At 40.5% G+C, this 15,403-nt stretch overlaps 1 protein-coding gene and 6 non-coding genes across 7 annotated transcripts; 4 read left to right on the plus strand and 3 right to left on the minus strand.

Moving 5' to 3' along the window:
• Positions 1–5,729: 5,729 nt before the first annotated feature.
• eif2b2 (eukaryotic translation initiation factor 2B, subunit 2 beta) lies at positions 5,730–9,497 on the plus strand. Its single transcript, XM_085372581.1, has 8 exons — positions 5,730–5,960; positions 6,230–6,350; positions 8,228–8,376; positions 8,459–8,622; positions 8,717–8,812; positions 8,891–9,028; positions 9,122–9,188; positions 9,315–9,497. Exons 1-8 carry the CDS (start codon positions 5,789–5,791, stop codon positions 9,470–9,472), a joined length of 1,065 nt encoding a protein of 354 aa, XP_085228707.1. The 5' UTR covers positions 5,730–5,788; the 3' UTR covers positions 9,473–9,497.
• Positions 9,498–10,136: 639 nt separating this feature from the next.
• Positions 10,137–10,219, minus strand: trnal-cag (transfer RNA leucine (anticodon CAG)). Its single transcript has one exon. It is a non-coding gene; the product is annotated as a tRNA-Leu (tRNA).
• A 944-nt stretch (positions 10,220–11,163) lies between these two features.
• trnaq-cug (transfer RNA glutamine (anticodon CUG)) lies at positions 11,164–11,235 on the plus strand. Its single transcript has one exon. It is a non-coding gene; the product is annotated as a tRNA-Gln (tRNA).
• A 611-nt stretch (positions 11,236–11,846) lies between these two features.
• On the plus strand, positions 11,847–12,145 carry LOC146617059 (signal recognition particle RNA). The gene has a single exon (XR_014906926.1).
• A 162-nt stretch (positions 12,146–12,307) lies between these two features.
• On the plus strand, positions 12,308–12,390 carry trnal-caa (transfer RNA leucine (anticodon CAA)). The gene has a single exon. It is a non-coding gene; the product is annotated as a tRNA-Leu (tRNA).
• A 1,510-nt stretch (positions 12,391–13,900) lies between these two features.
• On the minus strand, positions 13,901–13,972 carry trnaq-uug (transfer RNA glutamine (anticodon UUG)). The gene has a single exon. It is a non-coding gene; the product is annotated as a tRNA-Gln (tRNA).
• Positions 13,973–14,825: 853 nt separating this feature from the next.
• Positions 14,826–14,908, minus strand: trnal-cag (transfer RNA leucine (anticodon CAG)). Its single transcript has one exon. It is a non-coding gene; the product is annotated as a tRNA-Leu (tRNA).
• Positions 14,909–15,403: the final 495 nt, after the last annotated feature.

The raw sequence follows: 15,403 nt of genomic DNA on the forward strand, positions 1-15,403 counted from the left end.
ACCAGAAATCCAAACATCCCATCACCATAACAGCAGTTATCTAGGTTGGCTAGAGAACCTGCCTCACTAACCTATTAATCTTACTTTTTAGAACAACTCTTTCTGTTGATCACAGTAACGACCAATAAATTTTCTTTTTGCATGCCTTAAAGCACGTGAATAATGATCACTAATGACCAATTAAATGGTAAATGGCCTGCATTTGTATAGCGCTTTTCTAGTCACTAAGGACCCCCAAAGCGCTTCACACTACATTCAGTCATTCACCCATTCACACACACATTCACACACTGGCGATGGCAAGCTACATTGTAGCCACAGCTGCCCTGGGGCGCACTGACAGAGGCGAGTGATCAAACTGTCCAGAAGATGATAACCATCTAAACACAGCTAGGATGCATGCAACACAGCGTATCTGAAGAGATGATGGAGCCATTAACCTCATGTGGAAGATGCTTCGATCCAAACAATTTCCAATAGATTGAACCTCTGCAGTGAGAAGAGGCAGATGCCATCAAAAGATGAAAAGTGAGCAACTGTGTTCTTATCTTTGTGTTTTGTGAGGCAATACTTTATAATGTCTTATATGCATCCAAATAAAATACTTGTGTCTGAAAGAGGAAGGCTGACAGTCACGACTGTTACTGGAGGATAATACAGAGACGCCAGGGTGTACTTTAGTTAGAGATTCCACTTATAGTTGCTATCAATTATTCAGACTCCCAGATCAGTGCCACAGGATACCTGCACCATAATCACAATCCACCAGGCTCAATACAAAATCATATGATTGTGACAGACAATAACCTCAACATTAATTTCAAGGTGATGGAATATCATGGGACTGCGCTCTATTATTGCTTTGTTATAAGATAGAACTTTATTAATCCCTCGGGTGGGTTCCTCTGGGAAATTCGATTTCCAAAAAAAGCACAGCAACGACCGAAGTTTCAGTTACAGAATTGTTATATATATATATATATATATATATATATATATATATATATATATATATATACACACACACACACACACACACACACACACACACACACACACACACACATATATAAATACAGAAACAAATATAAATAAAATATGCAAAGGGGATAAATAGAATAAATAGGAATAAAAAATAAAAATACAAGTGAATTGCACATTTCAAGTATTGAGTCTATTGCACTGTTGACTATTTACAAAAAGTATTGCACAAGGTATTGTACAGTGAGGTGAAGAGGCACTACAGCTTAGTTGTTCCCCCCTCCTTTGTCCTCCTGTTTCCCCTCCCTCTCCCCTCCAGAGAGGAGTTAAACAGTTTGATGGCGTGTGGGACAAAGGAGTTTTTAAATCTGTTAATAATCCCCCTGCATAAAGCAACAGTCCTGACATATTCTCAGAAACTTATAGTTAGTAGAAATCCAAGAAAAGTCAGCAGTATTTCAATGGCTTACAGTTTTTTCTGATTGCTTAAGCACATTTTTTGTAACTATTGGCTAATTTTGCAAAACTCTTCACACAAATAAGAAAACCTGTCACCCAATCATCAAAACATTGTAGTTCTCTTGCAAAAGCAAACACAGCTAGATTACAGTTTTTTCTGATAGCTTAAGCACATTTTTTGTAACTATTGGCTAATTTTGCAAAACTCTTCACACAAATAAGAAAACCTGTCACCCAATCATCAAAACATTGTAGTTCTCTTGCAAAAGCAAACACAGCTAGATTAACCCTTCACACCTTCGTAAAAATGGTGTTTCCGTATCAAACAGTACACACAAGCCATCATCTACTAAGCACACAATGCGCCAACTGCACACTGATGGTATGAATACAAAACACATCTGGCTTTTGCTTTCTCTGTGCACAAGGTAGGCTATGTCAGTTTGAGCTCATACTTCTGTCATAGATCCATAAGCATAGAGGGATCCAAACTTCAAGTACTGGTGTTTATTCAAACACATCAAAACAAACACAAGTGTTTATTTCCAAGTATAGGATTATTTGCAATCGCCATAATGACTATATGGGTTACTTGGTCTGCAGTGAACATGCTTCCTCTGCCCCCAGCATCTGGTCATCTAGCAATTCTGTAAAGTAACAATTTCAGTATTTTTACATCAATGGTATTGGTGTGTTTCTCATTGGCATATGGCAGTGCTACAAATCTTTGTGCGAAGTGACTGTACTAACCGATTCTCATTTCAAGATGTCCTTATGGTACTTGCTACAGTGTAGCGGCTCGAGTTAGGCTGGACCCGTTGGCCAGCTTCCCTCAGGGTCATTCCACGGTTGATTACATGGTCCACTATTGTAGCTCTGATGTCATCAGCAATTCTATTTCTTACTCTTCCTACCCTTCCTCTCCCCCCTCCTCATCTTCCTCTCCCCCCTCCTCGTCTTCCTCTTGCTCCTCCTTGTCCTTGTCGTCCTCTTCATCCTACTTCTTCACCTCCACGTCCTCTTCCTCGGCCTCCTCTACTTCTCACTCTTCCTGCTCCCTCCATTGTACTCCGCACACACAGCTTACCTGTATTATAGTGCTTAGGCTGATTGCAAAGTGAACTAATTATCTAAAAAAGTTTTCACATGTGAAAGTGTGCCAGACAGTTGGCAAATTAGTGTTAATGATAGCCATACATGTGTATACTTTTGCTAGGAGTGTGTTGGAAATTTGGTAATTGAGTGTTGTGCAGTGAATTGTGCCTACAGTTTTGCAAAGTGTGTGTTACAAAATTGCAAACTGAGTGCAAAGCAGTTTTTGTGCTTTTAGTTTTGCAAACTCAGTGAGTGGTTTTGCTATAAGTCTGAATAGTTTTAGAGATTGTGCTACAGGAATCACAGTTAGGGTTTAAGCATTCAGAAAAAACTGTAACTCTTCACACCTTCGTAAAAATGGTGTTTCCGTATCAAACAGTACACACAAGCCATCATCTACTAAGCACACAATGCGCCAACTGCACACTGATGGTATGAATACAAAACACATCTGGCTTTTGCTTTCTCTGTGCACAAGGTAGGCTATGTCAGTTTGAGCTCATACTTCTGTCATAGATCCATAAGCATAGAGGGATCCAAACTTCAAGTACTGGTGTTTATTCAAACACATCAAAACAAACACAAGTGTTTATTTCCAAGTATAGGATTATTTGCAATCGCCATAATGACTATATGGGTTACTTGGTCTGCAGTGAACATGCTTCCTCTGCCCCCAGCATCTGGTCATCTAGCAATTCTGTAAAGTAACAATTTCAGTATTTTTACATCAATGGTATTGGTGTGTTTCTCATTGGCATATGGCAGTGCTACAAATCTTTGTGCGAAGTGACTGTACTAACCGATTCTCATTTCAAGATGTCCTTATGGTACTTGCTACAGTGTAGCGGCTCGAGTTAGGGTGGACCCGTTGGCCAGCTACCCTCAGGGTCATTCCACGGTTGATTACATGGTCCACTATTGTAGCTCTGATGTCATCAGCAATTCTATTTCTTACTCTTCCTACCCTTCCTCTCCCCCCTCCTCATCTTCCTCTCCTCCCTCCTCATCTTCCTCTTGCTCCTCCTTGTCCTTGTCGTCCTCTTCATCCTACTTCTTCACCTCCACGTCCTCTTCCTCGGCCTCCTCTACTTCTCACTCTTTCTGCTCCCTCCATTGTACTCCGCACACACAGCTTACCTGTATTATAGTGCTTAGGCTGATTGCAAAGTGAACTAATTATCTAAAAAAGTTTTCACATGTGAAAGTGTGCCAGACAGTTGGCAAATTAGTGTTAATGATAGCCATACATGTGTATACTTTTGCTAGGAGTGTGTTGGAAATTTGGTAATTGAGTGTTGTGCAGTGAATTGTGCCTACAGTTTTGCAAAGTGTGTGTTACAAAATTGCAAACTGAGTGCAAAGCAGTTTTTGTGCTTTTAGTTTTGCAAACTCAGTGAGTGGTTTTGCTATAAGTCTGAATAGTTTTGGAGATTGTGCTACAGGAATCACAGTTAGGGTTTAAGCATTCAGAAAAAACTGTAATATCAAGGCCAAACTTCCACTCAGCCTCAGACTCAAGTAACCAAGGGCTGCTTGAGAATATAACCCCCTATTAAACAGCTGACAAGGATACAAAAAGTTGTTTTTTTTTAAAAGGGAGATGATTTCTTTTGGCTTCAAGCATCATACTGAAACACATGTAAAATCCTACTCTTTAGGACTGTGTTTTCCAACCACTGTGACCGAGAAATGATCAGGAGTACCGTGGAAGATTATCTGGTTCCACCAGATTAATGCACTAAGCGATCGACGTGAGTAACTAGCAGAACAATTACATTCTCTTCCACTAGAGGGCAGTACAACTATCTGCTCTAATTTAATGGGTTGCCAACTGCCAGTAAAATAGAATATGACGTAGAGGAAATTACATTGTCAGTGAGACAACGCAGCGCGTAATAGCAATAGATAAATATTTGAAAAGAAAAAGTGGTAAATCTGACCTGGGTCCTGGAGAAAATTGCGACCCAGACGAAGGCCGTAGCATGAGTAGTGATCAGAAAAAGCAAAAAAGGTATACTGGGGACAAACCGAGCCAGTTCCTCTATGCCTGGTGCGCGGGGGGAAATGATCAATATGCCTTTTGTGACATTTTTGTTTGGTGGTGTGCCGCGTGATTTTTCTAATGTTAAATATGTGCCATGGCTCCAAAAGGTTGGGAAACACTTCTTTAGGAAATATATGTTTTCAACAGTGCAGCGTGATCACTTTCAATGAGTCTGACAATGACAGGAAGAAGAAAAGCCTCTTGTGATGTGTTTGTGTCTTTGTGTTTGTGTCTTATTTATATTTTATTTAATTGTATATAATTTATTAAAATTATTTTGTTGCATTTTTTACAGTATGTATAAATTAACCAGGAGTGGACTAGATCTAATAAACTGTCAACTTTGTGTAAATATACATATGTTTTCTATAAAATTTGAAACCAAACGAGCAGCCAGCCCGTTCACTAATTTCTCAATTTAAATGTTTTAACGATACATAGACGATAAATATCTACTATTTTTTATTGCTATGATAGTAACTATTAATATTACTATAATTAATCTTTCTTGCGCTGTTTTCCATTTCTCTTAAAAATACACTTCTTTCAGCCTCTCTTGGTTTTCATCCAGCATCTACGGCCCAAAATGGCCATAAAAAGGAATATTTGTCAACAAAGAATTAAATTAAATGGAAATAGCACAAAGCATTGACCAGAAAGGTGTATGCTTTAGCTGAAGCTTGTTTTATCTCCAATGTATACAGAGCATATTTTCATAAATAGCAAGCAAGACTTTTATTATGGAATCTAATTTCTGCCACTAGGAAAACTAAAATTAAAAACTTTTCGTCTATAAGTCCAAAGTTGGAGTTATTGTCTCAAAATTTCAGCTTATGTACTCAATCTTCTGAGAAAATAACTAAAAATTGATCAAATAGCATATATGTTCAAGTTATTAAGTCCGGGTTTTGAGATAATAACCCGATATTTTTTACGATATAATAATAATAATAATAATAATAATAATAATAATAATAATATATCGTTGTTTTACATTTCACTTTCAGACTGTCATTTTACTGTAGAAATGGGAAATTGTTGTAATTTCGACCCACTCTACTGTAACGCACGTGAAGCGGCAGACCAATCAGATGACGGCGAGCCCACAGCCACCCGGATGTACTCCTGAAGTGCTTCCTCGTCAAAACACTGGCATGGTGGAACTATTGAGTGACTCAAGTGTTACAGTGACAGCTTTTTAAAACAGCTATGCCGGGCCCATACAAAGAAACAGACCTAACCGAGAGGGTCGAGGCGTTCCTGTCCGACCTGAAGCGCGGGGGGACCGGGGCAGGACCTCTCCGGGGCTCTGCGGAGACAGCCCGAGAAACGACAGCCCTGCTCCGCAAAATTACAGCCCAGGCTCGGTGGAGCAGTGCAGGTGCTGAATGCTGTTTGTTGTCGACACAGTGAAGTTAACTGCAGCGACAGCTGCCATTGTAGTCAAACAGGCTTTGTTTTTAAATCTGGTATAACGCTGTAGTACATGACAAATAAGCTTTCTTTAGCTTTCCTTACATCTAAACAATACAGAATATACATATGTAAAATGTTGAACATGTAGAAAAAATGGTTGCTGATGTAAAATCATACACAAAAAATATTCTATCCCAAGATTTTGGTCTTTTGCAAACATCTTCTCGATTTCAGGTGATCTGATGGAAATAATCCGCAAAGACGGGAGGAGGATGACAGCAGCTCAGCCCTCAGAGACCACAGTGGGTAACATGATCAGACGGGTGCTGAAGATCATCAGAGAGGAATATGCCAGGTGAGGACGCCAAAACCTACCATTTTCAAAAAAAAAAAACATTTGGTCCTTTTTAATTTGATAGCAACGTGTCCCAAAAAAGTTCGGATGAGGAGAACAAAAAGCTGGAAAAGTAAGCAGTACTAAAAGTAAACAGCTGGAGGAACATTTTAAAACCAATTAGGTGAACTGGGAACAGGGAATTAACATGACTGGGTATAAAAGAGCATCTTAAAGAGGCAAAGTAAAGTAAAGATCAGCAGAGGTTCACCAGTCTGCAAAAGCCCTCCATAAATTGTTGATGAATTTCAGAATAATGTTCCTCAACGTAAAAATGTGAACACTTTGAATATCGCATCATGAAAAGATTTTGAGAAACTCGAGAAGACTCTGTGCGCAAGGGACCAGACTGAAAAACAGGACTGGATGCCTGTTATATTCAGGCCCTCATATGGCACTGCATTTAAAACAGACATGATTCTGTCATGGAAATTCACTGCATGGGATCAAGAGCACTTAAAGAAATTATTGTTTGTGTTCACCTGTGTTCATCCACAAGTGTATGTTAAAGCTATACCATGTAAAGAAGAAACCAAATGAAGTGAGTCAAAGTGGAAAACTCTTCTATGCATCATCAGTGCTGAAAACTATTTACAGGTTTTAGAGTAACATATGTTCCCATTCAGATATTGGTAAACTGCATCTTGTACAGCAGCATGGCTCTGTAGTAGAGGTAGGGCTGTGCGATATGACCAAAATCTCATATCCCGATATAAGAATTCTATCGTCCCGATAACGATATAAATCACAAAAATGTAACATTTTTGTAAATTCTGTGAATCTCGGGCAGCTCGACTTGCGGCAAGTGTTTCCAGCTGCGCGTCATGTAGCTGGAGTCGAGTGTTTTAACCGATGTATGAAACTATACATTTTTAGACATAAGTTGTAACGGCTGCCGTTTTCTTTGTGAGTATTTATTACACAGTGTGCCACGGGAAACAGCCTGTTCTAACGTTTGAGTCTAAGGTTTATTTTTTAGCACCAGGCGGCTCTTTTTTACTTCTCATCCGTAAATAATCTGCTCTTTCACGTGATTCTGTTTATTTTGAAAAGTCTCAACAGGATCTTGAGCTTTATTGTGAAAGGTTTATGTGGAACATAAACAAGCGGACACGCGATGGTTTTACCGTCGTTGTTGCTAACGACAACGCATAAAAGCAGGCGCTTGTCCGTCTGTAGTGTGGTTATATAAAATATAAGAGAAAGAGAGAACTTTAAGAAATTAATATAGCCACTACAGTGACCATCAAAACTATGAAAAAATATTGCTGTAAAGAGTTTATTTTGCGACACCACGAAACAAACGATAGCATAAAATGAAACGATAAATGTTTTTATATCGTCATCCGATATATATCGTTATATCGAACAGCCCTAAGTAGAGGTGCTTCAGCTCTGAGCTTCCCTTCCTGCAGTCCAGACCTTTGACTATCTGGAAACATTTTATGCGTGTTGAAGTAAAGTAAATGTGACAAAGAAAACCCAGGACTATCGAACAGCTAGAATCCTCCAGCATCCTCCAGCAGCTTTTCTCTTCATTTCCCAGATGTTTACAAACTATTTACAAACATGTCGCTGTCCCAACCTATTTGAGATGTGTTGCTGCCCTCAAATTGAAAACAAACTAATGAGCTGCAGTTTCAAGTTTTTTCTTCTGTCCCAGAAAACCATTTGACCTAACAGTTGAAGTTGAATCAATAGGCAGCCATGAAAAGCAAGTACAATCGTACCATATATTAAAGGATGAGAGTATGTTGCTTAGAAATACTTAAGCTACAGACGGCTGAAATACTTTGTGTTTTTGGTGAGATTTGTGCTTAACTGTGTTTTTCTTTCAGATCTCGGGGCAGCAGTGAAGAAGCAGACCAGGAATCCCTCCACAAGTTGCTGACCTCTGGGGGACTCAGCGAGGAGAACTTCAGGCAACCTTTTGCTCTCCTCAAATCCAACGTCATCGAGGCCATCAATGAGCTACTCACTGAACTGGGTAAGTTGCGTTATTACCAAGATAGCGTCAGTTTGTATTTTAAATCACTCCAATTCTTGGTGCCCATCATTCTGTTTTTCAGAGGGAACGACCGACAACATTGCCATGCAGGCCCTGGAGCACATCCACTCTAATGAGGTCATCATGACGATCGGCCGCTCGCGCACCGTGGAGGCTTTCCTCAAAGATGCTGCACGCAAACGCAAGTTTCACGTCATTGTGGCAGAGTGTGCTCCTTTCTGCCAGGTAGCTCATCTACATCAGTCATAAAGGAAATATTAAATGTCTAACTTTAGATAGAAAACACAGTTCCTAATCTTATTTTTTCACCTCTCTACAGGGGCACGAAATGGCTACAAACCTCTCAAAGGCTGGCATCGAAACAACTGTGATCACAGATGCTGCCATATTTGCAGTCATGTCTCGAGTTAATAAGGTACTTAACGTTTTAAGGAGACGTTAGCGCAGTCATGTTAGAGCATGCAGGTGAACTTGTGTCATGATCTTTTTGCAGGTCATCATTGGAACACAGACAGTTCTAGCAAATGGAGGCCTGAGGGCCATCAACGGGACACACACACTGGCCCTTGCAGCTAAGCATCACTCCACACCTCTGATTGTTTGTGCTCCCATGTTCAAGCTCTCACCTCAGGTAAGAGATTACTCCAAAGTCCGAGTTATCTCCTTTCAACCCCCATAAATGATTAAACTCATACTTCTGTGAACATGATATGTCATATTTCAGTTTCCAAATGAAGAGGATACCTTCCATAAGTTTGTCTCCCCACATGAGGTGCTCCCGTTCACTGAAGGTAACATTTGCAACAAAACTGACCTCAACCACGTGCCCACCTTTGGAAAATCCTTTTCAGATTTGGACATATCCTCTTTGTCAGGTTTTTTTTAAAATAACTCACATTTTTCTGTTTATATTTCAGGTGAGATTCTCTCAAAGGTGAATGTGCACTGTCCTGTGTTTGACTATGTCCCGCCCGAGCTCATCACACTGTTCATCTCCAACATCGGAGGACACGCACCGTCATACATCTACAGACTGATGAGTGAACTTTACCACCCAGAGGACCATGAACTTTAATCGGTGTATTTAACAAATAAATAGAAATGAATGATTTTGCAGTGTAGTTTGTGTCTCTTTTGATGTGGTTTCATTTTTTGTACCTGAAGTCCCTTACAATAAAGAGAGAGCTGTTAAGAACAGCTGAGGTTATTGTGTAACACCAGTACAGATAAACGCTCATCATATCATAATGAATAACACTGACTTCCCTTTAATGGAACAATGGATTCAAACTACGATGTGGAAACAGAGTCACATGATCCTGATGAACAGCAGACTGTAGTTGCAACTGTTGTCCAGGTGGAGGTGGTGTAGGACATGCAGAGCAGCAGGTTTGTGAGTATTTCTGATGGTGATAAGAAGAATAAGACTTGGAGAAAGTCAGATTTCATCACAATAGTCTCAGTGTGAACGTCTCCAAAGAGAGGTGAGAGTGGAACAATGGTAATCCCTCTGGTGAATTTTTTTCAAATTATTCAGGACTTCACAGTGTTGATGATTACAAAAGTGTAGAGAGATTACAAGCACACAACTAAGGTATATTTGGAATTAACACAGATGTTCATGATTTCAGTAGTAAAGTGATTTCTTTTTTTCTTTTTGTGTGTGTGTGTGTGTGTGGGGGGGTGGGGAGACTACAAACAGCAACCTGAAGGTCTGACAGATCATGGAAAAATTTCGCTGTCAGAAGTGGGATTCGAACCCACGCCTCCAGGGGAGACTGCGACCTGAACGCAGCGCCTTAGACCGCTCGGCCATCCTGACATACTAAGCTCACGAGTATTTGAATAATCCCGAGCAGCTGCTGACTTGTATGTTGAGCGCATGTATGTTTAAGATAAACGAAAGCAAATAAAAAATAATTACAAAGAAAATACATTGATTTAAAAGTTTGTGTTAAATGTTGTAAGTCACATCGAAATAGAAAGATCAGGTGTGGGTGGACAGGAATGCTTAGATGTCAACGACTTGATTGGATGGCCAAAGTGTGAAATGTGACGTCCTGTGAAGGAAGCGTGAAAAAGCGTGAGCAAGTATAAAAATTAGGTAAAATCATTTTGTCTTTTGCGAGATGAGCAGTCGGGAAGGTTGGATGTAAGAGGTTCACAGTTGAAAGTTCAAGCAGAGACACTAGATGGGGAATCACAGCCCAACCTGTGAATTGATTTCCACTGAATGCCCAGCTGCTTTCCTGTTGGGTGATTTTCATCAACACGGAATTAAGTGCGTTTTGGGGTCCAGTAGTGCTCATCCTTTCTCCATTCTCTTCTCACCATAAGTGTAGTTTAAATGATTATGGTTTTGTGATTTTACTTGATTTTGCTTTGCTCCTGCTAAATCGCTTTAATCAAACTTCCATTAATTAAAGTATAAATACATATAAACATTACGTTTGTGAAACAGTAAATATAAAAGTCGAAGTTTTATTCTTTATTAGTTCAAATAGCTCTTACAGGTTACCCTAGTCATAAAAAAACAGCTGGACGATTGCTGGACGACTGTCTTGCGTTGTGAAATACACACTGTCAGTAGTATAAAATACAATTGACATGATAAATACAGCGCTGGGATTTAAAAAAAATGTAATTATTTTAAAATACAATATACAATTTCATTCAGTAATAGATGGCATTACAACCTGGCAAAAAGTATGATTGAATACTTTTTGACAGGTTGTCACGACCTGACAGTATAATTGCAGCAACAGGGGTTCCATGGTGTAATGGTTAGCACTCTGGACTCTGAATCCAGCGATCCGAGTTCAAATCTCGGTGGGACCTGAGTTTTTTTTATCCGCTGATTGGGAGGTGTCTTCTCCGGCACTTTGAATTTCTGTATGAATTGTGTTTTCAGTGAACGCCGTATAAAATCAAGCAGCTAACTATGACGTCTGCCTTTACAAAACACTTGTCAATCACTAAAGAGTAGTACTAAAGAGCTGTCTGAAATTCAGTTGCACACCACACAAAGTTACAGAGTAAAAGTCACAAACACGCTGCTGACTCTCTAACCGCACAGCTCCAAACCTCTTCCGACCTCAAAGTCAGCACAGAAAGTGGGCGCCACGAGCTTCGTAGTATGTGTTTACATGGCTGAACAGCTGCTATATTCGAACAAAAGCCTCCAGAGGAGACTGCGACCTGAACGCAGTGCCTTAGACCGTGGTTTTGAATCCCACTTCCGACATTGACGCTTTACTCTTCTTGATATTGTGACAAAATGCTCTTGGGTTAACCACGAGCTTTCTAAAAACTTGCATATAACAATTGTGCACCATTCATTCCTCATCTTTGCTGCCCATCATTACAACTTTGCTAATGATGGGCAGCAGGTTAGTGTCATGATGTCACCTCAGACATGGTTAAAAGCCCTGTTAACGTAGCTGCTTGTCGCCGGGTGCGGTGGCGCATACCTGTAATCCAAGCTACCGGGAGGCTGAGGTTGGAGGATCGTTTGAGCTCAGGAGCTCTGAGCTGCAGCAGGCTATGTCGATCGGGTGTCCGCACTAAGTTCGGCATCGATATGGTGATCCTGGGGGAGCCCGGGACCACCAGGTCACCTAAAGAGGGGTGCACCGGCCCAGGTCGGAGACGGAGCAGGTCAAAGCCCCCGTGTCGCTCAGTAGTGGGATCGCACCTGTGAATAGATGCTGTAGCGCAGCCTGAGCAATACAGCGAGACCCAATCTTTATACACATCCTTATACCTGTCTCTACCTCACACAGCAACCTCATCAGTCCTTCTTTGTCTTTTTAATTGACGTTAAACACACTCACAAACCTGCTGCTCTGCTTGTCCTACACCACCTCCACCTGCAGGACAGCTGCAAATACATCCTCCGTCCTAAACAAATGTCAGGATGGCCGAGCGGTCTAAGGCGCTGCGTTCAAGTCGCAGTCTCCCCTGCAGGCGAGGGTTCGAATCCCACTTCTGACAATTGAATCTTCGCACTTCTTTCTTACTGGTACTCATGGGTCTTTGATCAATGGTCATGAGAATTTGCATGATCATGATGAAGGAACTGACCTCCAAGCCCACTGTTCCTTCAGGGGGCTGCTTTCAGTCATTATGCAAATATACTGTTTATAAGATTGGGGAAACCTGCAGTCAGCTGAGACTGAAGAAGTCACTTGGATGAGTGACGAGACATTTCTCCCACTGAAAACGCTACATTCAGATGAACAGAATCAACCTTTGGAGACTTCTTACTGTTGTGCCAAAATACACTTGAAACTGGCAACTATGAGAGTTGTGCACTGTTCATCCCTGACAGCAGTGGATTTTGTAGTCATACACAATGTAACAACATTCTAGATAATTGTAATAAAATTCACTAGAGAGTAGATTTGTTCACACTGACACTGATGTGCTAAAAACCTGATTTTGTGAAGTCAAAACTTTCAGCAAGTTGAAACAATCTTTATCTTTTACTCCAACTATCCCAAAATAAGGACTGGTCCTTCCCATGTGATGGTATTAAAATATGAAAGGCTGTCATCATTTCAGATGTTTACTGTGTAAATGTTTGTTTGTTTTTTTACCGTGCCTTGTTTGGTATCATTCTTTTCAGCACAACCTCACGTGTCTGAATATACAGTTATTTTTTCATTGACATACTGTATTAACACAACTGATCTGAAATCACACAAGAACATAAAATCCTAGTAGTGGTTATATTTTCTTCTTACTGTAAAAACCACAGACATGTTCAGTAAATTATCTTCATAACTTGAAATGCAAATAGAAATTGTACATTTTTAAAACGTATGGAAAGAATTTGTCCATAAGTTTACAAATTTTGTGAACAACAAAGTTTTATACGACTATTAATCTTAAAATGCAGCCAATGCATCTGGGGTTCTTTTTCTTGTACAGCCATTTAAAAATACTACGACAATAATGCTGATATGATTTGTTGTGGTTCCACGGTGCAATGGTTAGCACTCTGAATCCAGCGAATCCAGTGGGATTTGCTTTTGGGATATGAAACCATAGTGTATGTCTTCTCTAGCACATTGTGCTTTCAGTCAGAGGTGTATAAAATCAAGCAGCTAACCATGACGTCTCCCTTTACAAAACACTTGTCAATCACTAAAGAGTTCCTTCACTTGTCAGTCACTATGTGGTACTAAAGAGCTGTCTGAAATTCAGTTACAACCCACACAAAGTTACAGATTGGAGTATCCGAGTGCTGAGGTGCGCTTGTGCGCAAAAGTCACAAACACTCTGCTGACTCTCTAACCGCACAGCTCCAAACCTCTTCCGACCTCAAAGTCAGCACAGAGCTTCGTAGTATGTGTTTACATGGCTGAACAGCTGCTATATTCAAACAAACGCCTCCAGAGGAGACTGCGACCTGAACGCAGTGCCTTAGACCGCTTGGCGACCAAAAACCTGCACAAGTTATCATTACCTGACATGCAGTATGGTTTCACCTCCCAAAAAACAGTCCCACCGAGACTTGAACTCGGATCGCTGGATTCAAAGTCCAGAGTGCTAACCATTACACCATGGAACCTATGCAAAATCATGAGAACTGTCAGGTCATGGCAACCTGCATGAAAGTATTCAGCCAAATGATCAGTATGGATGACATTGTATATTATTCGCACTACGTTTCCATGGCTGAACAGCTGCTATATGTGTTATGAGAAGGATAATGTTTGTTTCTTCCAAAGTTTCTAACAGTGGTAACCTCCACCAAACTGACACTGCAATGTCAGAATGGCCGAGCGGTCTAAGGTGCTGCGTTCAGGTTGCAGTCTCCTCTGGAAGCGTGGTTTTGAATCCCACTTCTGACAATTGAATCTTCGCACTTCTTTCTTACTGGTACTCATGGGTCTTTGATCAATGGTCATGAGAATTTGCATAATCATGACGAAGGAACTGACCTCCAAGCCCACTGTTCCTTCATGGGGCTGCTTTCAGTCATTATGCAAATATACTGTTTATAAGTATTTTTAATTCAAGTCCAAAACACTCACAAATCTGCTGCTCTGCTTGTCCTACACCACCTCCACCTGCAGGACAGCTGCAACTACATCCTCCACTCTAAACACGCCACCGCCCAGCAGGTGGAGACAAACTCAAAGTAGGACTTTTTATTGGTGAGGAGAGATGATGGAACCAAAAATGCATTTATCCCCGTGTTCTGTGTTGATGAAAATCACCCAACAGGAAAGCAGCTGGGCATTCATTTGAAACCAGTTCACAGATTGGGCTGTGGTTCCCCCTCTAGCGTCTCTGCTTGAACTTTCAACTGTGAACCTCTTAGATCCAACCTTCCCAACTGCTCATCTCGCAAAAGACAAAATGGTTTAACCAAATTTCAAGTGTATGTTGTGACAATATGAAGAAGAGCATAGCTAGACTGTCAGAAGTGGGTTTCGAACCCACGCCTCCAGAGTAGACTGCGACCTGAACGCAGTGCCTTAGACCGCTCAGCCATCCTGACGTCCGCATGTCAACCTTGTGAAAGTTACAAGCTTGGATACCTGGGAAGACACAAATGTTATACTCCACATAACACATATAGCAGCTGTTCAGCCATGGAAACACATACTCGTGGCACCCACTTGTGTGAACTGCCTGATCATGGCAACCTGCCAAAAAGTATTCAGCCAATATGTAATATATATGTATATATATATATAGTTTTATATACTGTTGATTATAAGATGAAAAATCTATTTAAAAAATAGAGAAATTATCCCAGTAAAATGCAACACAGTCCCTTCCCTGGCAATCTTTCACCATACACTCAAAGAAATGATGTAAAGAAAACATTTACTTTACCCTGAAATCCTGACTCATGCCTGTACTGAAGTTGTGCACAGTTCACTTCTAAAACAAAAAAACCCTTTTTACATGACAGTCAAAGCTGTGATCATAAGATGCAAATATTAAACCCAAAGGTTACCTGAATGAATTTCCTAGTTTGAGTTTGTCT

Source organism: Diplotaxodon limnothrissa, linkage group LG15, assembly GCF_057381915.1.
Source record: "Diplotaxodon limnothrissa isolate DT_005_m linkage group LG15, D_limnothrissa_male_GT1.1, whole genome shotgun sequence".
In the NCBI taxonomy this organism is placed as follows: Eukaryota; Metazoa; Chordata; class Actinopteri; order Cichliformes; family Cichlidae; genus Diplotaxodon; species Diplotaxodon limnothrissa.